This window comes from Oncorhynchus nerka, linkage group LG27, assembly GCF_034236695.1.
Source record: "Oncorhynchus nerka isolate Pitt River linkage group LG27, Oner_Uvic_2.0, whole genome shotgun sequence".
Taxonomy (NCBI): domain Eukaryota; kingdom Metazoa; phylum Chordata; class Actinopteri; order Salmoniformes; family Salmonidae; genus Oncorhynchus; species Oncorhynchus nerka.
In genome coordinates this window covers 35,489,339-35,513,629 of record NC_088422.1, presented here as the reverse complement: position 1 = coordinate 35,513,629, position 24,291 = coordinate 35,489,339, and the positions used below count along the sequence as shown (strand labels likewise).

At 41.3% G+C, this 24,291-nt stretch overlaps 1 protein-coding gene and 1 pseudogene across 2 annotated transcripts; both read right to left on the bottom strand.

The window, feature by feature from the left end:
* Nucleotides 1-1,395: 1,395 nt before the first annotated feature.
* On the bottom strand, nt 1,396-10,391 carry zgc:158398 (uncharacterized protein LOC568894 homolog). 2 transcript variants are annotated; one of them, XM_029637994.2, is made up of 7 exons: nt 9,930-10,391; nt 9,648-9,810; nt 7,138-7,402; nt 6,865-6,973; nt 6,543-6,693; nt 2,770-2,910; nt 1,396-2,628 (listed from the first exon to the last, which is right to left on the bottom strand). In XM_029637994.2, exons 1-7 carry the CDS (start codon nt 9,944-9,946, stop codon nt 2,608-2,610), a joined length of 867 nt encoding a protein of 288 aa, XP_029493854.1. In that variant the 5' UTR covers nt 9,947-10,391; the 3' UTR covers nt 1,396-2,607. The 2 variants fall into 2 exon arrangements, with proteins under 2 accessions (XP_029493854.1, XP_029493855.1); XM_029637995.2 differs by having other exon boundaries at nt 2,875-2,910.
* Nucleotides 10,392-12,719: 2,328 nt separating this feature from the next.
* On the bottom strand, nt 12,720-21,951 carry LOC115111211 (putative phospholipase B-like 2; annotated as a pseudogene).
* Nucleotides 21,952-24,291: the final 2,340 nt, after the last annotated feature.

Sequence of the window (24,291 nt, the reverse complement as noted above, 5' to 3'; positions counted from 1 at the left end):
TGAACTTAAGCATGGGAAAACGCATGTGCCAGCCAGGTATTCGTTTGGGGTGGATATCACAGAAATAGAGTCAAAAGATATTCCTTATTCTGACCTTGACTTAATTCCCACACCAGAAAACCATGAATAAGGTCAAGTGAACCTGTCTGTTCCAAGTGGAAAAACATACTGGCCATGTCCAAATACCCATACTTGCGCCCTAAATAGTAGGTCGTTTGAGTATGCAAAAAAATGCTTAGTTTATTAAGGTGATCAATTAGATATGGGGATGCGCTACCGTAATCAACAAATAGCGGGAAATAACTAAATCACGCATGACACATTCTCAGTATTCAAAACTAGAATGTTTAATATGCAAAAAGCATATCAACATGACAAGCATTTCCACCCCTTTCCCACAGTGAATAATAAAATGTTGTGCCCTTGTGCATTATTTGTTTTATTGTATGGCCTTTTACCTTGCAGTGATTAAACTTGGAGACGTAACCAAATGGGTACTGCAGCCTAGAGCATATGATGACGATGTAAAGCATTGCACAATGACAGTCACACCAAATTTAACCTTTGAGCACTCTCAAATGTTTTAATTATATGCACCAACTTTCTCTGTTTCCAACTATGTCTGTCATGTTAAATATTAGCCACTAGTATTGACTGAAGTAGCTCAGGGCTGGTGAAAACTTCCCTAAACATACATTGTGAAATATCAGTGTTTTGAAAACTAAGCATGGGTTCTGAAAAGGAGATAAATATCCATACATTTGAATGGCTATCTTTCATTGATCTCCATTCTGAAAGCATTCTCCATAGGTTATTCTGTTGTGCCAATCAAATTGAAATTAAACAGGTACAAATTAAAGGGAATGCTTTAGATAAATTAACAGAATAAAATATTTAACTGATCAAGTTGATTGGCCACCCAGTGGATGTGTTTTCTGGTATTGAATTATATTTATTCAGTGCATGCAAGAGAGCTACAACCACAAACTGTGCATGAGGTAAGTCTGAATACCAAATACTGAAGTGCATAAATCAAAATGTGTAAAAGGCATTCCTTCCCTAAGTCTGAATCGGCCCCTATGTGACTACCCTTGAAGAGCTAGGGTGAAAATAATGGTTCATCTCTACTGCTGGGTTCCCATCCATGGATCAATAGCCACATGGTCAACAATATGATCAGGTTGGCAGGGTCTCAGTCCAGTACTACAGACCCATTAAGGTCATGATGTCTGTATGATGGAATCCTACATCTTCCAGTATTCCATTGACATAAACCAACCATTTCGTGATAGATCTGCATCTACAGTGAGCTTCAAAAGTATTGGAACAGTGAATTATTTGTTTTGGCTATGTACTCAAGCAGTTTGAAATTGAAATAATACAATGACTATGAGGTTAAATGGCAGACTGTCAGCTTTAATTTGAGGGTATTCTCCACATCAGGTGAACCGTTTGGAAATTACAGCACTTTTTGTGCATAGTCCCATTTTAGGTACCAAAAGTATTGGGTCAAATTCACTTACTGTATATGTGTATTAAAGTAGTCAAAAGTTTAGTATTTGGTCCCATATTCCTAGCACGCAATGATTATATCAAGCTTGTGACTCTAGAAACCTGTTGGATGCATTCGTGGTTTTTGTTGCATTTCAGATTATTTTGCGCACAAAATATCATACCCCCAAGACATGCTAACCTCTCACTGAAATGCAACAAAAACCACAAATGCATCCAACAGGTTTATTGTTATTGTAATGGTGAGAGGTTAGCATGTTAGCATTTTTTGTGGGGGGGGTATGATATTCACAATTCATTCAAGACTATCTGTAATCATGGTAGCATCCACATTAATGTAGAAGTGTTTAGAAACATATTCTATTCTTATTTACAATAAGTGACTCAAATGACAATACATGATTTACCATTGTTTTCTATTGGACATAAAATAACAAGCTTGATGTAATCATTGCATGCTAGGAATTTGGGACCAAATACTAAACTTGACTACTTTAGTACATAAGTGAATTTGTCCCAATACTTCTGGTCCCCTAAAATGGGGGGACTATGTACAAAAAGTGCTGTAATTCATTAAGCTAATAAACTGTGCAAGATTCAACACAAGTGAACTTTGTAGAAGTGATAAGAGAGGGAAGACAGTACTGGAATCAAGGTGCAGGATGAATAGATGTTTTTTCTGCCTGCTGCAGAAGATGGGCAGTGGTGGGGAGGACGCTCCAGAGAGAGGAGCTGGACTGGGATGAACAGCTGCAGGCGGCTCAGATGGATGGAAGTGCCAAGAGGCCCGACCAGATTAAAACCACTTTAGGATGTGGCAACGTGTTTAAATAAAATGTAAATATTTAATAACGTGCCCATTCACCCTGCAGTCATAACATGACAGAGTAGAACATCAGAAGTCTACCAGAGGGCAATGTTTGTGGACAGAGCATGGGTTGAGATCAACAACAGCAGCTACGCAGTTTGAAATGAGATGCTCCATCAAACTCTGACCCCAACAGCAGAAGCAGCAGACTCTCAGAAAGAGTCCTTTATTCGAATCATCCTCCTTCTTTCTTCCTTCTCTAGCTGCATGCTGTGGTGGAGACTGGTTCAGGAGTCAATCAGTGGCTCCTGTCACGGGGGGAAGCAGTGATAACGTCTTGAGTTAAATAACACTCACATAAACAACATGCCACTTAGATTGCAGAGCTGTAAATACTTCAACCCACTAACTGTATATTAGTTATATTATTATTAAATCAGAAACCTAACCCTTTGCAGTTCCAGGCCGTTGCTGTGGTAACGCCGTACGTGTGAGTGTGTGAGACTGGCGGAGAAGCATAGCAGCACACACACCCCCAGCAGACACACACTCACCTGGATCAGATGCCTACTCGCCAGACCCAGCTCCTTCTGCAGAATTACACACAAGTTTAGAGGGACTGACCTAGGGCAGTGTGTGTGTGTACCTTTGACAGCATGTGTTTGTATCTCAGGGATTATTGAAAGACCGAACCATCAACTTTTTCTTCAAATGATTTTCTTAATATTAACATTTGAAATATACATTTTTGTACAACAAAGTATCAGCTATCACACCATGTAAAGGAACAACCCAATTACATTGTTTTTCTTCCATAAAATGCACCTAACTGGATTGATCAATTCCATCAGCCACCATAAAAGGCAATTTGTTATTTAATTGTGAAACGTGTTTTAAAGTCGTTGTTTGTTTCATTCTAACAGATTATTCAAATTCACACCGAACACTTGTCGGTTTTCATCAATGATCTCTTTGTACTTTCCCTCGATCCTGACTAGTCTTCCAGTCCCTGCCGCTGAAAAACATTGCCACAGCGCGATGCTGTCACCACCATGCTTCACAGTAGGGATGGTGCCAGGATTCCTCCAGCCGTGACGCTTGGCATTCAGGCCAAAGAGTTCAATCTTGGTTTCATCAGGCCAGAGAATGTTGTTTCTCATGGTGCGAGAGTTCTTTAGGTGTCTTTTGGCAAACTCCAAGTGGGCTGTCATGTCTAACTGAGGAGTGGCTTCCGTCAGGCCACTCCACCATAAAGGCCTGATTGGTAGAGTGCTGCAGAGATGGTTGTCCTTCTGGACGGTTCTCCCATCTCCACAGAGGAATTCTGGAGCCCTGTCAGAGTGGCCATTGGGTTCTCAGTCACCTGACCACGGCCCTTCTTCCCCAATTGCTCAGTTTGGCTGGGTAGCCAGCTCTAGGAAGAGTCTTAGTGATTCCTAACTTCTTCCATTTATGGAGATGGAGGCCACTGTGTTCTTGGGGAATTTCAATGCTGCACCTGAGCTCAATTTCGGGTCTGAATACTTCTGTAAATAAGGTATATTTTTTTATACATTTGCAAACATATCTAAAAACCTGTTTTTGGGTTTGTCATTATGGGGTATTGTGTGTGTATATCAAGGGGGAAAAACTATTAAATACATTTTACAATAAGGCTGTAACGTGACAAAATGTGGAAAAAGTCCAGGGGTCTGAATACATTCCGAATGCACCATATGCCCTCCCAAGCCCACCCATAGCTGCACCCCTGCCCAGTCATGTGAAATCCATAGATTAGGGCCTAATTTATTTATTTCAATTGACTGATTTCCTTATACTGTGGCAAGAAAAAGTATGTGAACCCTTTGGAATTACCTGGACTTCTGCATAAATTGGTCATCAAATCTGATCTGATTTTCATCTAAGTCAACAAAAGACAAACAGTGTGTTTAAACAAATTATTGTATTTATCTTGTCTATATTGAATACATTATTTAAACATTTACAGTGTAGGCTGGGAAAAGTATGTGAACCCCTAGGCCAGGCATTCTCAAACTGGGGTACGTGCAATGCCGTCGGGGGGTACGCCAAATAAAAATGTGATTCACATTTACATTTCTTTTCTCTTCCCATTTTCAAACAGTCCATTTATATTTTCGAACGGGGCAATACATTTGGGTGAGTTTTTTTTACTCGCCTGAGTAGCCTCGTTTCACTGCCAAAAATAAAATTAAACCATCTAGTGTTCAGCGAAATAACAACAATGTCAAATACAGGTAGCCTAGTTGAGTAATTAACATCCAATCACTTTAACCGTTAATCTATAGCGGGAATTCCACTAACGGTCCGTATGTAGCCAAACGTAGCTGCTGCTCATGTTGGTATCTGTACTGATGGTGCAAAAGCCATGACAGAGAGACATAGTGGAGGTAACACACGTGCAAGCAATTGCTCCCGACGGAGGTTCTTGGCTGCCAAAGGAATGCCTGACAGCTTGAAAGACATTTTGGACAGTGAAAATGGCAAATTTTGTTACAGCAAGGCCCCTGAACTCTCGTGTATTTTCTGCACTATGCAATATGGGCAGCGACCATGTAACGCTTTTACAACAGACAGAAGTGTGCTGGTTGTCAAAGGGGAAAGTTGACACTTTTTTTTTTAATTGAGAGACTAGCTTAAAGTTCTCTTTACTGACTATAATTTCCACTTGTCTGACCGCTTGCATGATAACGAGTTTCTCACACAACTGGCCTATATGGGTGATGTTTTTTCTCACCTGAATGATCTGAATCTAGGATTACAGGGACTCTCCGCAACTATATTCAATGTGCGGGACAAGATTGAGGCTATGATTAAGAAGTTGGAGCTTTTCTTTGTCTGCATTAATAAGGACAACACACAGGTCTTTCCATCATTATGATTTTTTGTATGCAAATGAACTCATGCTTACGGACAATGTCAAATATGATACAGCGAAGCACCTGAGTGAGTTGGGTGCGCAATTCCGCAGGTACTTTCCCGAAACGGATGACACAAACAACTGGATTCGTTATCCCTTTCATGACCTGCCCCCAGTCTACTTACCAATATCTGAACAAGAGAGCCTCATCGAAATCGCAACAAGCAGTTTTGTGAAAATGTTATTGTATCAGAACCCACTGCCAGATTTCTGGATTGGGCTGCGCTCAGAGTATCCTGCCTTGGCAAATCACGCTGTTAAGACACCGATGCCCTTTGCAACCATGTACCTATGTGAGAGTGGATTTTCGGCTCACATTAGCATGAAAACTAAATACAGGCACAGACTGTGGAAAATGATTTAAGACTCTCTCCAATACAACCCAACATTGCAGAGTTATGTGCATCCTATCATCCTATCAATGTTCATCGAAAATTGTGAATAAGGTTTAATATGTATGATGGTCAAATATAGAGCAGAATTATTGTTTATTATTATATTATTATTTGTGCCCTGGTCCTATAAGAGCTTTTTGTCACTTCCCACAAGTATAAGAGCTCTTTGTCACTTTCCACGAGCCGGGTTGTGACAAAAACTCACACTCATTCTTATGTTTACTGGGATACCCATGGGGCGGCGCATAATTGGTCCAGCGTCATCCGGGTTAGGGGAGGGTTTGGCCGGCAGAGCTGTCCTTGTCCCATCACGCTCTAGCGACTCCTGTGGAGTCACGCTGACACGGTCACCAGGTGTACAGTGTTTTCTCCGAGACATTGGTGCGGCTGGCTTCCGGGTTAAGCGGGCATTGTGTCAAGAAGCAGTGCAGCTTGGCTGAGTTGTGTTTCGGAGGATGCAAATATAAAATAAATGATAACATCCGGAGACATCATGCTTCTCATGGTATAGCTGGCCCTGCTAATTTTGGATTCATTTATGATTTTAGATAAATCTGATGCTGATCCTGACAAATTTGATAGGAATCACAGTTTTGAGAGAAATATTCCAGTCAGAGGTGGCTATTGCAAGAAACTAGATGTGATCATTTCTCTGAAAATATGTGGAAAATTACAAAAACAAATCTTTCCATAATAAAATTCCCCTATATGTATTTTGTAAGATCAAATGAGATGAATTTTTTCAACTATTAAAATGAAATTTCCCTGTCGGACAAAGATTGTCCTGACTTTCAAGAATCCCTGACCTGTAAGCATGGCGGTGTGTAGGTTGTGACTCAACTGAAATTTTAGAGCATGGCTGTGAGTGTGGGGTCGTGTGTACGTGTACCTGCGTTAGCATGGCGGTGAGTGTAGGATCAGGTGTGTACTGTAGACTGTAGCAAGACTGTGACGCTGAGGGCTTCTGGCTGCTTATCTCCATTGCAATCACTCTGACAGGAGAGGATGTCCCTTCATTGGCAGGGCACACAGGTGGCAGCCTGGACATACATACACACACACGTTACAGAAGACACTATAATTTACGCAGAGACACTCCAGAGGAGATAAGGCAGAAGTGCCATCTAGGTACTCTGTGCAGAGCTGTATGCAACAGGTGAATGAACCAGTATATGGAAGACTAGGTATGTATGTGTGTGTGTGTGACTCACAGGACTGGAGGTAGGATGTGTGTAGGTGCGCTGACGCTAAGGCAGGCGTGCGAGTTGCCCCCCACAGATGGAGAGGAGAACATTAGTGTCACGTTTAAAGCCTCGTTACCTGAGCAGACCGAGACAATTTCAACTTTTACTGATGCTACTGTATAGTTATTTCACCATGGCACATAATTCTCATTTATGTATTATTAAGCATGGTTTCATCATAAAACCAATTAAGCATAACATGAAATGTGCACCATTTGCCTATCGAGGACAAAAACTGACCTGTGAGTCCCAGCTGACTGGCCAATAACGTTCCATGGAGGCAAAGGTCGCTCAGGGATTGGATGTTTGAGCTGTCCATCACGGCCAGTGGCACCCAAAGGGCCAACTGTGTGATGGATGGTGGGCTCTGGGTGGAGTTCAGCAATACTGTTCCACATACCTCCTCTTTCGCAAATGGAGGAGAGGAAACCATCTCCATTGCTGTACCATTGGCTCTCGCACACAACTGGAGGTTGGCCAACGACGACAGGAAGTGGTTCCAGTCCTTTGAAAGAAAATATGCATTTCCCATTTCTCTGTACATCTAAAGTGGTCTGCACTCATCTAGCCCTTAAAGGATTTTTTGGCCTGCATGCCCAAGATGCATTGAGCATCAGCTGAGCCAAAATCCAAAAGCTGTGCTCTGCAACACCTAGCAGTGTCACACTTTTGCCCCAGCTAACACAACTGACTCCAATAATCAACTAATCATGATCTTCAGTTTAGAATGCAAGTCCAATTCCTAAATCAGCTGTGTTTGCTAGGGATGGGGGAAAATTGTGACACCTATCAGGCCCCCGAGGACTGGAATTGCCCAGGCCTGCTCTACTGTATGGACAAAAGTATAGGAACAACAAGGTAAAGGGGCAGTTCCCCAACCTCCGGCATAATGGTATAAGTTACCATGAATATTGTTCTTCGCCTATTGGTCTGTGTGTTGTATCTGTGGTTTGTCAAGATTGGGCAAGCGGTGAGTGTGGCATAACTGTGTGTTAGAGTTGGGCAGGCATTGTGTGTAGTGTGTATGGCTGGGCAGTATACTATATTATTTTACTACAGACCGGTATTGATGCATGGACCAGTTTGGGTTTTTACTTTACCTTTTAAAACAGCACTTCAATGTTTAGATTGTTAAATGTGATACGCAACTCTGGCGCGTGTAATGTGTGTTTTTATAGTTTACTCTGTTTGCTACTTGCAAGTCGTCTCTCTCGCTTCCCACACCATGCCCTGCCCACTGTCACTCAAGGAGAGCAGTTGTTGCTCGACCATGAGTCACGAGCACTTCACTTGCCGTTCACTTTGCAGTCTGCATGGTCAGCCGCAAAAAGATGTTGGGTGACAATGAAGCTGCTTTCTATAATTACACTATTTGTTTGTGTATCTTAATGTATACAAACAGCTTTCTATTCTTAGCAAGTTGTGGCTAAAACAAATCATGTTAGCCACTAATGTTAATCGCTAGCTAATTGCAAAGAGAGAATACTCATCATTGTATCTGTGACAGTGCCATTGAAGAAATCTCCATTTTGAAGTAGTCAATTTTCTTCTTCACGATTGGCTGATCCCTCCTGACAACCCGGTTGGACATGAAGTCGGAGGTCCCACCCAGTTGACTACATTAAAATGGTGGAAGCCCTCAATGGTGCTGCCCATGCTAATATGGCCTTTTGGCCACTGGAGGCCTCTATCATTCTCGATGGCTAAATGTAATCAGTCAGAGCAAACATAGCTTGCTAATATACAGCCTGATACCAGTGCTGGGGTAGGCCTAGATCAATATGTTGTTTGTGCAACGGTATCTTCTAAATCAGCGAGGAATAGGCAAAGCATGAATATATTAGCGAACTACATGAAGTGAATATCATGGGGCGGCAGGGTAGCCTAGTGGTTAGAGCATTGGACTAGTAACCGAAAGGTTGCAAGTTCAAATCCCCGAGCTGACAAGGTACAAAATCTGTCGTTCTGCCCCTGAACAGGCAGTTAACCCACTGTTCCTAGGCCGTCATTGAAAATAAGAATTTGTTCTTAACTGACTTGCCTAGTAAAATAAAGGTAAAAAAAAAAAAAAAAAGAGATAGATACAGACGAGTCCTTTAGATCTGTACCATTAGTCTGTGACAGCATGGGCAGCGCCATTGAGGCTACAACCCATAGGAATCCCTACCGGTTGACTACTTTAAAATTGTGGAAGCCCTCAATGGAGCTGCCCATGCTAAAATGGCCTGTTGGCCCCTAGAGGCATCTATCATTCTCTATGGAGAATACACATGTACTGTAACATCGTATAAGGTCCCCTAAAAAACACTGACAATCAATTTGGTTCCGACCCTGTCAAAATAATGACTCCCTGGCTTATTCCTTTGTTGTCATTTCAAACAGCAATGTATTCAAAATGCTGCCCACTATATTCTAATTGTTGAACTACAACAATAATTTCCATGATTTCAACAGCACCAATAATCTGTTCTAGGCCTAGATTTTTGGCCAATATCTATCATACAGCCCTACTTAGCACTACCTGACATAGTGTAGAAATTATAACAAAAGTGCAGGAAATGTATAAATCAAACAGAATGGTGAATGCCCCATTGAAAACACATAATTAATGTATTACCACTCTAGGGTCGTGAATATGTATCACTTTTATTATTCAAAAACATAACATACCGTCAAATGTGAAAAATATCATAATATGATATTTTGGCCATATCACCAAGCCCAAACTCTGTATGTAATGTATGTTGTACCTGCGTATCTGGATTTGGCAATCGGTGTGTGTGCGTGTATGACCCGAGGCTTAGGAAGGTGAGGGCAAGGGTCAGCACACAGAGGAAAAAGGTGACCCCAGGAGGATGCTGGGAAACATAGTCCCTTAGATTAGCAACTGGCTGCCAGGAACCCATCACACACCTGTAACACACACAACAGAATGCTGATATAAAAAGAACTGACGACAGCACAGGATTCTGGCAAACATTCCATAAGCCATTGCATTCGCCACAAAACGATTTAGCAACAACATACGTTACCTGGCTTGTGGGATCATCACACAGACAGGTCCACAGGGGTGACTTAGGTTTAGTCCAACGTCGAGCCGTTCTCTGCAATGCTACCTCGCGTTGCTTGCCATGTCAAGACAACGGAATTTACCAGTCAAAGTACAACTTTTGTAGCTGTCGTTGCTTTTCTTAATAGCTAAAGCCAAGCACCTAGCTAGCCATGCAGTTCTGTACAATCTACAACTCGCTAACGTTACTATAGTTAAACCGGTTCGGTAGAAAGTTAATCAGCTAGCAAGCCGCTTTTGTTTAATGCAAACTAAATCATTATTTTCCTAAGCTAGCTACATCTAAAGTATGCAGTTCACATGAGAAAACTAGCTAGTACAAACAAAGCAAGTTAGTTCGTTACATTTCTAACCTATGTCTGAGAATTTGGACCATATTGTTTTGAAAGACAAACTAGTATTCTGCCAGCAGCACAAACAATGACGTCAATTTGTATGGTAATGATGAATCCTTCAAAATAAAAATCCGCACATTATATTCTTCACATGCTTCGTAAACAAACAGGTTAAGATTAACAGTGAAATGCGTATTTACGGGCACTTCCCAACAATGCAGGGGGGGGAGAGAAAAAAAAGAGTACAACACATAAAATAAATTACAATGACTTGGCTATATACATGGGGTACCAGTACCGAGTCGACGTGCAGGGGTAAGAGGTAGATGTATACACTGAACAAAAATATAAACGCAACATGCAACAATTTAAAAGATCTGACTTAATTCTAGTTCATGTAAGGAAATCAGTCAATTGAAATACATTCATTAGGCCCAAATATATGGATTTCACATGACTGGGAATACAGATATACATCTGTTGGTCACGGATACCTTAAAAAGGTAGGTGATAGGATGAGAAAACCAGTCAGTTTCTGGTGTGATCACCATTTGCCTCATGCAGCGCGACACATCTCCTTCGCATCGAGTTGATCAGGCTGTCGATTGTGGCCTGTGGTATGTTGTCCCACTCCTCTTCAATGGCTGTGCAAAATTTACTGGATATTGTCGGGAACTGGAACATGCTGTCATAAAAGTTGATCCAGAGCATCCCAAACATGCTCAATGGGTGACATGTCTGGTGAGTATGCAGGCCATGGAAGAACTGGGACATTTTCAGCTTCCAGGAATTGTGTACAGATCATTGCGACATGGGGCAGTGCGTTATCATGCTGGAACATGAAGCGATGGCGGGGGATGAATGGCATGACAATGGGCCTTAGGACCTCATCACGATATCTCTGCATTCAAATTGCAAACGATAAAATGCAATTGTGTTCATTGTTCACTATGTTCACAACGTTGGTATCAGCAAACCGCTTGCCCACACGACGCCATTCATGCTGTCTGCCATCTGCCCGGTACAGTTGAAACCGGGGTTCATCCGTGAGGAGCACACTTCTCCAGTGTGCCAGTGGTCAACAAAGGTGAGCATTTGCCCACTGAAGTCAGTTACGTGCCAAACTGCGGTCAGGTCAAGGACCTGGTGAGGATGACTAGCACGCAGATGAGCTTCATTGAGACGGTTTCTGACAGTTAGTGTAGCAATCCTTCGGTTGTGCAAACCCACAGTTTCATCAGCTGTCCGGGTGGCTGGTCTCAGACAATCCCACAGGTGAAGAAGCCAGATGTGGAGGTCCGGGGCTAAAGTGGTTACACGTGGTCTACGGTTGTGTGGCCGGTTGGACGTACTGCCAAATTCTCTAAAACAACATTGGAGGCAGCTTATGATAGAGAAATGAACATTCAATTATCTGACAATAACTCTGTTGGACAATCCTGCCGTCTGCATGCCAATTGCACACTCCCTCAAATCTTAAAAAATCTGTGGCTTTGTGTTGTGTCCACAAAACTGCACATTTTAGAGTGGCTTTTTTATTCCAGGTGACTGCCTCGTGAAGCTGGTTGAGAGAATGCCAACATTGTGCAAAGCTGTCATCAAGGCAAGGGGTGGATATTTGAAGATTCTCAAATAAAAAATATTTTGATTTGCTTAACACTTTTTTTGGTTACTACATGACTCCATATGTGTTATTTCATAGTTTTGATGTCTTTACTATTTTTCGACAATGTATAAAATAGTAAAAACAAAGAAAAGCCCTTGAATGAGTTGGTGTTCTAAAACGTTTGACCGGTAGTGTACATATAACTAGGAATAAAGTGACAGATAATAGCAGCAGCATATGTGATGCAATGTTGATAAATATTCTAAATATATTACATTTGAATCAATGACCATTTTTATTGTGCTCTTAAGCAAATTAAGGACTTTATGTAAATAATTGCAAATATGCTTCTATTTGTTTTTTTTAAGAGCACTATCAAAAATACAATGTTTAGATTGGTATGTTCACAACATTAGGCTGTATAGAAAAAAAATGATTTTATGTGCCAAGGTAAAAGTGGAGTTGGCAATACTCAGTAGGGTCTCTAGAGAATCTATATATGGTGTTATTTCTTGGGGGACTGAGATCTAAATATCCAGCAGAACTTTCTACTCCAACCATTCCATTTACTGCAATGCAATACAATACAGTGAATGGATATGTGCCAAAGTAAAGGTGGGGTTGGGAATACTCAGTTGGGTGTGTAACACAGGAGGTTGGCAGTACCTTAATTGGGGAGAACGGGCTCGTGTTAATGACCGGAGCGGAATAGGTGGAATGGTATCAAATACGTGGTTTCCATGTGTTTGATGCCATTCTATTTGCCATTCCAGCCCTTATTATGAGCCATTCTCCCCTCAGTAGCCTCCTGTGGCCTGTAATATATATATTGTGTTATTTCTTGAGGTCCTGAGGTGTAAATACCCAGAAGCCCTTTCTACTCCACCCACTGCAATGCAATACACTACTACATGCCAAAAAATGTAATATTGGTTTATAGAGAAAAAATATGTGCTGAGGTAAAAGTGGGGTTGGGATTACTCATTATGTAAGGTCTGTAGAATCTTTATATGGTGTTATTTTATGGAGAACTGTGGTCTAAATCCCCAGCAGCACTTTAATACATTGCCCTATAAATACTACAATATTAAAAGTAAAATTATCCATACATTTTTTTTTCAAAGGTGGTAGCAAATCTGTGAGAGTTGAACTGCACTAGTGATAACAGCATACAATATTCCCAAAATGTTGCCCGTTTTTTGCAGGGGGACTCTTATTTTAACATTTAAATAATCTGCGATCGAGTTGGCATCATAATATCCTGCTGCTAGGAAAACGGTAATAAGGCAGAAGAACAAGAAGTACAGTTAAAGAGTTCTGATTGGAGGAAAGCAGAGCCACGTGCATTGTCATGGGATTTGATCATGTGATGACTATGTCCCACCCCTTCTTTCAAATCAGTTGTGTTTCGCTTTCAGGAATGTTTTTAAAAAGTCTGGGCCATCAGTGACAACAGTGTACGACACCAAAAGACACAACGCCAGCTTTGTATTTCTAAATAAGCTACACATGACATGGCTATAAAGTAAAGTTTAAAACAAAATTAATTCCAAAAACCATTGACCGTATTAAATCAGATCTGTCAAATGCTAACAAATGTAATACATGTTTTTATGCAATTACTGTCTAATAAAGTCAACATGAATTGAACAAATTGACCAGTGTCATAGCAGCATGAATCAAATGGTAGAATACTTCAAGTAGGCACATAGGCTACACTAAACTGTTTGATTAAATATATATATTTTTTTTTAATCATTCTCTATTGGCCAAACGAATGGTGCATTTTTTTCCCAGTACAATTTCCTACCTCTATATTGTCATTTGTGGAACTCCAGACCCATTTAAAGTTTTCCCATCTCACATCACATTCAATGACAGCCAGTACGAGCAAAACATAAAAATTACAAAATTCAAACCCAGTTAAAACCCACTTCCTTATCTCAAGATTGTTCACACAACAGAGCAGTAAATATACATGCTAACCCTGAGCTTACTGTTGTACTGTATACCTAATACATTACATTACTTTTGTAATCATTTCACTTCTGAAATGAAACCCATCACCCCTTAGTTTATTCTCTGACATGGAGGGGTCTGTGCGTGTAGGTTTAATGTAAGGGGTATATTTCAATTTTAGTCAGTTAGCAGACGCTCTTATCCAGAGCGACTTACAGTTAGTGCATTCATCTTAAGATAGCAAGGTGGGACAACCACATATCACAGGCATAGAATGTACATTTTTTCTCAAGTAAATAAATCAGTAGTCAGAGCTAGAACGGGAGGTGGCAGAATGGAGTTCTCAGGTTAGGGTGTAGGATTTGAGCATAGCCTGAAGGTAGGGAGGGGCAGTTCCTCTTGCTGTTCCGTAGGTAAGCACCATGGTCTTGAAGTGGATTTGAGCTTTGAGTGGAAGCCAGTGGAGTGTACGAAGGACTGGGGTGACAATAGAGAACTTGGGAAGGTTGAAAACCAGGTGCGCTGCAGTGTTCTGGATAAGTTGCAGGGGTTTGATGGCACAAGCGGGGTTTTCAACCTAGAACCAAGCCCTGGGGAACACCAGTAGTGAGAGTACGTGGTGCATCAGTAGTGAGAGTATGTGGTGCAGACACAGATCCTCTCCATGTCGCCTGGTAGGAGCGGCCTGCCAGGTAGGATGCAATCCAAGAATGTGCAGAGACGCCCAGCCCTGAGAGGGTTGAGAGGAGGATATGATGGTTCAGTGTCAAAGGCAGCAGATAGATCTAGGAGGATGAGAACAAAGGAGAGATAGTCAGCATTGGCAGTGCGGAAAGAAGAGCAGTCTCGGTTGAGTGACCTGTCTTAAAGCCTGACCTGTTAGGGTCAACAAGATTGTTCTTAGAGAAATAACAAGAAAATTGATCAGAGACAGCACGCTGAAGTGTTTTGGAATGAAAAGAAAGAAGGGATACAGGTCTATAGTTTTTGACGTCAGATGAGTCGAGTGTTGGTTTCTTGAGGAGGGGAGCGACTCAGGCCATTTTGAAGTCAGAGGGGACTCAGCCAGTAGTCAGGGATGAGTTGATGATGGATGTGAGGCACAGGAGAAGATCTCCAGAGATGGTCTGGAGAAGGGAGGAGGGGAACATGTCGAGTGTGCAGGTTGTTCTGTCGTCCAGACCTTACTAGTCGCAGGATGTCATAGAGAGGAGAGAGGAGGGAGTGAAAGGATGATAGGTCCTCCTGAAGTTTAGTTTTCCTCAATTTTCGTTCAGCTGCCCGTAGCCCTGTTCTGTAAGCTCGCAATGCATCACTCAGGCCACGGAGCAGTAGAGGAGGGTCGAGCCAGCCGGGAGGAAAGGGGGATAGTGCAAGTCATAGGAAAGGGAGGAGAGTAGGGTTGAAGAGGCAGAATCAGGAGACAGGAGGAATATGGATTTACCAGAAGGGTTAGGTAGACCAGGTGACATTTACAGGTGCAAACGCCCAGGTGTCAGGGTGTCCTATGTGCATCAGGTGCATCAGGTCTGAGTAGGGGGAGGAACTCCACTGGAAGGCAGGTACCTGGTCCCAAGTGGGTCCACTCGCTGCCAGGAAGCCAAACTCACGCCACAGCCCGTAGGACGTCACCTACATACACTCAAAGGTACACACCAAAAGGTACACACACAGCCAATTAGTGACACCTACAAGAAGCAGCTCACCTAACTCATACCTAGAGAAATAGAAAGTAGAAGTGGAGGATGGCCTTAACTTCATATCCGTTCCTCCATGTGGTCTCCGAAGGGATACGTTCCGTTAGTCGGGTTCAGGTCGGACCGGGCTGAGATGGTGTTCTCTCCATTAGCAGGCGGGTCACAGCCCTCACACCAAGACAACGGGTCATTCTTAAAGTTATTATACCTACAGAAAAAGAGGGGGGTAGGGAAGGGATATTCATACAGAGGCTATAAATGCACAGTGCATTCGGAAAGTATTCAGACCACTTAACTTTTTCCACATTTTTTTACGTTACAGACTTATTCTAAAATGGATTCTATATTTTTCCCCCTCCACCTACACACAATACCCCATAATGACAAAGCGAAAACAGGTTTTTATAAATGTATACACATTTATTTAAAAAATATATATCACATTTACATAAGTATTCAGACTCTTCGCTATGAGACTCGAAATTGAGCTCAGGTGCATCGTCTTTCCATTGATCATCCTTGAGATGTTTCTACAACTTTATTGGAGTCCACCTGTGGTAAATTCAATTTATTGAACATGATTTGTAACGACACACACCTGTTTATATAAGGTCCCACAGTTGACATTGCATGTCGAGAGCAAAAAAACTTTTTTGCTTTGTCATTTTGGGGTAATGTGTGTAGATTGATAAGAGAAAAAAAACGTTGAATCAATTTTAGAATAAGGCTGTAACGTAACAAAATGTGGAAAAAGTCCAGGGGTCTGAACACTTTCCGAATACAGCTGTAGGTAAGAATACAGCTGTAGGTAAGAATACAGCTGTAGGTAAGGATACAGCTGTAGGTAAGAATACAGCTGTAGGTAAGGATACTCGTGTATATAGGCCTAAATGCAGGTCTGTCCCTCTCCCTCCTGTGACATCTGGTGTAGAATCCTCTGACTGGAAGTGCGTACCTCATGAGGCGGACCATGGAGTCCATGTCTGTGATGTGTGATTGGTTCCTTCTGAAGATCTGGGCTCGAGGGTTCATGTCCAGAGAGAACCATGGACCAAACTGTTTAACCAGTTCTCGACAGCCACTGGCATTAAACACCTCCTCCTAGTACCTACACACACACACAGTGAGAGAGTGTGTGTCACACATACACAGGTTATTTTTGTTGTTGTTGATGAGAACAAACCTGAGAGACAGACAGACCTATTAGTAATATAGTCATTACTAGTGTGTGGTAGTTATATATTTGTTGTTATTGGTACTTACGGGATGTTATAACTGGACCAGTAACCTTTCTGCAGCAACTCCTGGGTTTTATCAGAGTGAACAACCAACCCACTACAGAACAGAACCACACACACACACACACTTATTGCTGTTATTGATAAATAGCCCGCTCACCACAGCAGGAAGAACACACAAAACCTTTCTCCAATGTGTGTGTGTGCTTGGGTTGTCGCGATACCAGGATCGCAGTACTACAATACCGGATTTTCTTTTGGCAAAACAAATGTTACTTTATGGTCCTTTAAAACCCTATTTTATGTAAAAATATGTGTGATATAGCTTGCAAAATAAACAAATGTGACTCTGGATAACAACATGAGGACTGTTTTCATCAAGAAATGAATTAAGGTTTTGTTTCTTTCCATTCCTAGTACCTTAACACTGGTATCGTGACCACCCGTGTGTGTGTTGACTCTTACGGGAGCTGCTCCAGTACAGTAAACAGCTGCTCCTTGGTCTCTGTCATCCCCGGAGTGAAATGCCTGTATTCCACTATCATCCACTGGTTATTATACCTAACACACGCACAGATACCTACAAGTGAGGGAATGCATTGATTCCAAAGGTAGACATTCTACGTGGTCTGGGGGTCTGTATTGAGGCCATTTGTGATGATTGATGAGACACTAGTTAGTATTTTAGGTTCCAGTGTAACTCCCCTCTGGTGAGTAACAGAGGCTGTTAACCGACAGACTATATATAGATATGCTAGAGATTGGCTAGAGAAGTAAAACATCTCAGAGACTGAGATAAGCTGTAGAAGACAGATTAAATAGCCCTAACCCTACAAATCAACATTAGTAACCTTTGATTTCTGGGGACTTTGGCCTGAGTCGGCGTCACTGATAAGTCCCACGCCTGCCTTCCCAGCAGAGTTGGCGTCAATTCGAATGTAGGAATTGAATTCAATAAATGAATTGGCCCTAACCCACGCCACAGAATGAATAATTTGAATTGAGTTTGAATTGAAGGAAGTAGAATTGAATTAAAACCAATTAAACTCAGACGTGAAATATGAAAGGCTCATTAATTTGACATATGCCACTTATTCATGCAAAGAATACACAATTTCAAATATTAGTTTGATTATAACTCAAAGATGTCAAACAATATTTTTCTTTGTCGTGAGATGTTTTTTTTCTTCAAAAATATAAAAACATTAAGGGAATTATGATTATTATAGATAACACACAACACAATCTTAGAATATTTCCAGACCAGTGTAATTATTTAAAATGGTTTTAGGAGAATGAGTTTAAAAAATTCAATGTTTCAACCTTATGCTACATGGTATTGGTAACCATACATTTTGTCAAAATAAACATTACTATTGTCACGTTCTGACCATAGTTCTTTTGTGTTTTCTTTGTTTTAGTGTTGGTCAGGACGTGAGCTGAGTGGGCATTCTATGTTGTGTGTCTAGTTTTCCCATTTCTATGTTTGGCCTGATATGGTTCTCAATCAGAGGCAGGTGTTAGTCATTTGTCTCTGATTGGGAACCATATTTAGGTAGCCTGTTTTGTGTTAGGTTTTGTGGGTGGTTGTTTCCTGTCTTCTGTCTATGCACCAGATAGGACTGTTTCGGTTTTTCACGTTTGTTGTTTTGGTATGTTGTAGTGTTCACGTTTATGGTCTTTATTAAACATGTTGAACTCTAACCACGCTGCATTTTAGTCCTCCTCTCCTTCAACGGAAGAAAACTGTTACAACTATGATGATGTGTAGAATAAATAAGCCATTTTAATTTCATTGAATTAAATTCTACTTCCTTTAATTCAAATTTAAATCAAATTCTGCTACTTTTGGGGGTGGCCAATTTCAAGAATTGAATTGGATATAAAGAGAAATTTGCAACTCAGTACAGAATTGACTTAACTCTGCTCTTCCCCGGAAAAAAAAAATCTCACTCGGGTCACCTGACCACTCGTGATGTTATTTTAACTTTACTTAATTCTTTAAAGGGATAGTTCCGTTCACTCTTCATCTCCTAGTGTCTTTTAAATGGACAGTTAAATATCTTGTTGAGGGTTTGTTTTCGGATCTCCAGCTCTGAAATGACAGGACTGGCGAGATAACCAACATGGTAGACATCCATAGGTCAATGAGAGTCTACAGGAAGAAAAAGAAAATGCCGCCCAGATGGCCTGCAGAGAGACATGTCTACCTGTTGTGTTTGCTGAAAATCTCTGCCCACTCCTTGCCGGATGCAGCCAGCCTATTGGCTACGATGTTCCTCAGCCACTCCATCACTGCTCCGGTTGGTTGAACAAATTTCCAGAGGGCGGGGTTACTGTTGTCAATGCTTGTCTCCAAGGTAACCTGTGGAGGGAAATCTTTAAAAAATAAATACTACACACACACATATACTATGTACACACATATTACACAAAGCTCTCATCAGCCCGGTGCTAAGGATGTAGAAGTCATCTCCAGAGAAAATGGACCCTGGGTAGGAGGAGAAGGCCTGGGTTCCGCCAGGGATCGGATCACTGTCTGAGAACAACAGAACACAGAAATAAAACTCAGAACCATAAAATATAGAACTCTGAACCACATAACTTTCCCAGTGTTCACAAGCAGAGTTTCCAGGAGTGCTTCATTAAGAGTGTGTATGTTAGGGGGGAAAGGGGAGACGTTAGTTAACTTATCCTTATGAGAGTTCTAGGGGTCAAAGGTTACATGTAGGAGAGACATGGTAGGCGAACTGGTACTTCTTTAAGATGCGCAGCATGGCCTGGTAAATGTTCCAGGTATCATGAGACACCAGCAGATCCTTGTTGCCAGGCAATAGCTTGATGAGGGCGGAGCAGGAGCCAGAGCCCAGTGTCCGTGATTGGCTAGATTTGTTTAGGTCTCCCTCAAGATCCACCAGGCCTCCTCCCATCTGGAAAAGTCTGAATAGCCCACAGAGACGTGTGACAGCATGGGCAGTGCCATTGAGGCCATCTCCATTTTGAAGTAGTACATTTTCTTATTTGTTACGATTGGCTGATCGCTCCTGATGACCTGGTTGCACATGACTCCAGCAGCGTCACCAGGAGGGATCAGCCAATGAAGTTGGAAGTCCCACTAAGTTGACTACATTAAAATGGCGGAAGCTCTCAATAGCTCTGGCCATGCTAAAATGGCCTTTTGGCCACTAGATGCCTCTATCATTCTCTATGGGATAGCCACAGAAAAATAGAGGTTTTGGTCATAGCTGTATAGCAAGGTGCACTTGATTTAGCTCACCCTAAAATAAATCCCCATTGGAACCTCTCACATTATTCCTGAAATGGGTACTCTTGGTGATTAAAATCAGGGGTGCTTACAGAAACTCACTGCTGCGCTGATCTCATAGAGAATGATAGAGGACTCTTCTTTGTATCTGTCCAATTATGCAGTCTGTGAGTGGACGGGCAGGACCATTGAGGCCATTTCCATTTTGAAGTAGTCAATTTTCTTCTTCTACTACTTCTATGAGTTTGTAAACAAACTGAAAGGGTGCATGCCACTTGCAGTGTGTTGTTTGAACAGATAAAGCTAAGATTGGCGATTTACTGCCACCTGCAGTTATGGAATGTTTGCTCACAAGTATTATTCATTGGCTGACCCCTCCTGATGACCTGGATGGAATTATGTGATGGAATTAAGTCCCACCCAGTTGACTACTTCAAAATAGTTTAAGTCCTGAATGGCGCTGCCCATGCTAAAATGGCTTTTGGGCACTAGAGTCCTCTATCATTTTCTATGGGGGAACTCTAACCCATCAGAGGTCACAGACCACACTTACAGGAAGCGGAAGGGGTTGAGAGTGAAAGGGCCTCTGGGAAATGACAGCTGATCATTGTAGCCATCTTTCAGACCTTTCAGCTGCAGCAACACCAACCACACCTAAGCGAGAGAAAGTCTAAATACAAAACGTCCTCTACTAAGGCGTTCTTATTAGATCCCAAGTGTGTACTGAATGATAAACTCTAGTAAGTTATTTACTGTTTAGACACAGAGAAAAAGGAGTAGATACTTGGTGATTTAGCACATTGGCTGACACAGACTCAGCAAATACCTGGTGCCAGTAGGGATAGTGTGGATGCTCCTCTATCTGCTGTCTGACCCACTGCAGGTTGGTGGTGATGTAATCCTTCAGTCTGTGACAGAATCCTGACTCAAATGTAAATGGACTGCAGTACCCCATAAGTGTGTTCATCCAGTGCTTATAGATCAGCTATGACACAAACACACAAATAGATGAACTATAGATTTGGGTCGTGTTCCCCTGTTCAGATGTTGCATGGATCAACCAATGGTTGCTGTGTCATCGATTGTGCCGTTGGGCAGCAGACTGCTCTAATGTTTGTAAGATCTGGCATTTGTCAGCAATGTCAACAATGTCTGAGCAAGGGAACATGACCTTAGACCCCACTACCCCAGCAGGGTTAGGTTGACTGTCTCTCTACCTTACCTCAGAGCTGACTGCAGCTTCAACGGCCCCGGCAGCGTACACTTGGATGCTATCATTATAGCGCCCGCTAGTGGTCACTTCCAGATATGACCAGCTGAGGGAGAGAACACTTAGTGAATATACATACAAATGTATTTGGGTAAGGAGTTCTACCCTGATCACAACCTGACTTGCTAGGAAAGTCTTTGGGTGTCTACTCCAAACTAAGGGTATGAAAACGGGGTCGCAGACAAATTTCCACCCCCCAAAAATTGTATATATGTTCTGTGGACCATGGCGTGATCTGTCAGGCAAGTGAATCACAATTAATTAAATGTTTGTATAGAATCTGTGGTTGGCTATCTATCCATCTAACTTGTACAAAGAAGTCTGGATGGCTAACTGTCTCAACGTTACTCTGGCCGTGTCCACAAATCATTTATTGAAATGCTTCAGTGACTTGTCCGCATCTTCTTCAGTTTTGAAGCACACAAATCAGAATTTGTGAACTTGCCATCCTTAGTAAACTTCATGCTGCAGTGTTTCAACGTTCTGATTGGCCAAAGTGATCAAGCCTCTGACGGGCCTCCGCAGTGCACACCAATGACGTACATTATAAAAACCCTGTACTGCTGATGCTATGTATTGGCCATTGAGAGGCTTTGAAGCCACCGGTCGGCCATATTGGCACTCCCTAGAAGGAGCAGTCCTCCATAGGAATTAATAGATTGAGTGAATCTATTGTAGCACAAAATAAAAATTCAATGATGTCATCATTTCCTCAAAGTTTGTACTGACCAATGAGGTATATAAACCCTGGATTACTGATGTATTGTATTGGCAAAGATTATGGATATACTGTACTGACAACATAGTTTGTTTGTGTTTTTTTTTAACCAGGCAAGTCAGTTTTAAGAACAAATTCTTATTTACAATGACGGCCTTCTCCGGCCAAACCTGGACAATGCTGGGCAAATTGTGTGCCACCCTATGCGACTCTCAATCACGGTCGAATGTGAAGCAGCCTGGATTCGAACCCTAATAATGGGAGTCGTTGTCCACAAAGAGGCACAGCGGGCTGTCTAGCTCCCGCCTATCCTTTCTTTGGATTGGTGGATACATCTCATTATTGTAATCCTTTTTTGAATATTCGATGAGGGTTCAAGATTTGTAATAATAATTGTAAGTGATGAGTAGGACTATAAGACATAGGCAACAGATCTTGGTTGTGTTATGTTAAGCGATTGGAGTGCCCTTCGTGTTGCTGAAAGGACAGCGCCAGAATCGTGCAATGATATTAAAGTTCAACCAACTTGTGGTGCTGAAGGATAGCTCTGCCATTCGGCCAGTTCAGGAACAAACAACATAGGCCTACGACTAAGTGGTTTTTGCCTTTAGATTTCGAGAAAATTAACAACTAAGGAAGAATATATAAATTCTCCCATTGACTTGTCTAACCCCAAACACAGTCTTGGTCTGCTTCGCAAGCGTTCCTGGAAGTCTTGTTATGTTGCACCTCTTTCTATTTAGAAACTCTGTGCTTCAGCCTTCAAAAAGTCCGAAAGATGTATGTTGTGCTGTGCATTCTCATTCATAGGTTGAATTCACATCATTGGCTGTCCATGGGAAACTGTAGGCTAAATTACGTATATTTCATGCAACGTACCATAACAACATCTATAATCTATTGTTAAATTGGGAAAAGTCCAGCCTGAACAGGGACTTGAACCCTGGAACCTCAGATTAAAAAGCTGATGCTCTTCCACAGTTCTTCACCGATGTAAAATTAGTTTTATATTCAACATTCAACAGACATTCGCAAAATTATTTAAAATGCATATAATTCTATTATCTGCAATAACCTTTTCATAGATTGTTTTAGAGACATTAAACAAAATGCTAATTATTCTAAAAGGCCCGCTTTCCTAACCTTTGATTTGCATGAAAATTAAAGTGTTGATTTGATAGAAATGCATCTAATCATAAAAAAATGCTTTTAAATATCTTGTTCCAATAACTTTTTCACAGATTGTCATAGAACATTAAACAAAATGCTAATTGCAAAATGCTAATGATTCATTACACCGATTCTAATGCAAAACGTTCCATCAGTTGCAAAACGTGACGTAAAAAAATGTTGGGTTCTTAAACGGAAGTTGTAGTTCATTTTAATTGTATGGTTTCCACTCGTTGCCATCGTTCTATAACAGCTCAATGGTTGCCATTCCAACTTGAATAATCTACGAAGTGTTTGGCACAAACTGCACATCTAAAAAGTTGATTATTCTGTGGTCTAGTGGAGTGAAGTCCGCAGGGTTCCTTCCAACTTCTTCCTGCTGCTTTTTTTTAAGAGACATGAGTGAACTATGACATCCGTTTAAAAAACTAAACGGAGCTGAACAGCGTTTGGAGTAAATGGTTTCTTTTGCTAAATGTTTTGCAACATACGAATCGTTTTGAAATATAATTAGTGTAATGACACCCCTGGCCTACTTAAACAACCTTTCATTTACATAAAAATGTGTGTTGATTTGATAGAAATACATCAAATCATTTAAAAAAATGCATTTAAATCTCTTGTTTGCAATAACTTTTTCATGGATTGTCATAGAAACATTAAACAAAATGCAAATTATTCTAAAAAGGTCTGGCTTACTTTCACAACCTTTTATTTGCATAAAAAAGCGTTGTTTTGAAAGAAATATTTCAAAATATAAAGAATGCATTTCAATGTCTTATAAAATATTTTATCCGAAACGTAATAGAAGCATCAAACAAAATGGAAGTGATTTTAAAAACATGTGGCCTTATTTCATAATGTTTGATTTGCATAAATAGTCGTGTTGATTTTGTCCGTGTAGAAAGCATATTTTCTGTTTGATTGAGGTCAACCATGAAATTAATTTTACAGTCAACAGAGAAGATCCTTGACAAAGAAAATTCTAGGGAGAATCTCAATTGAATACTCCTCGCGACACCTCCTTCTCAAAACCCATTGTACGAGAAAGCCAGAGGTCCCGTCC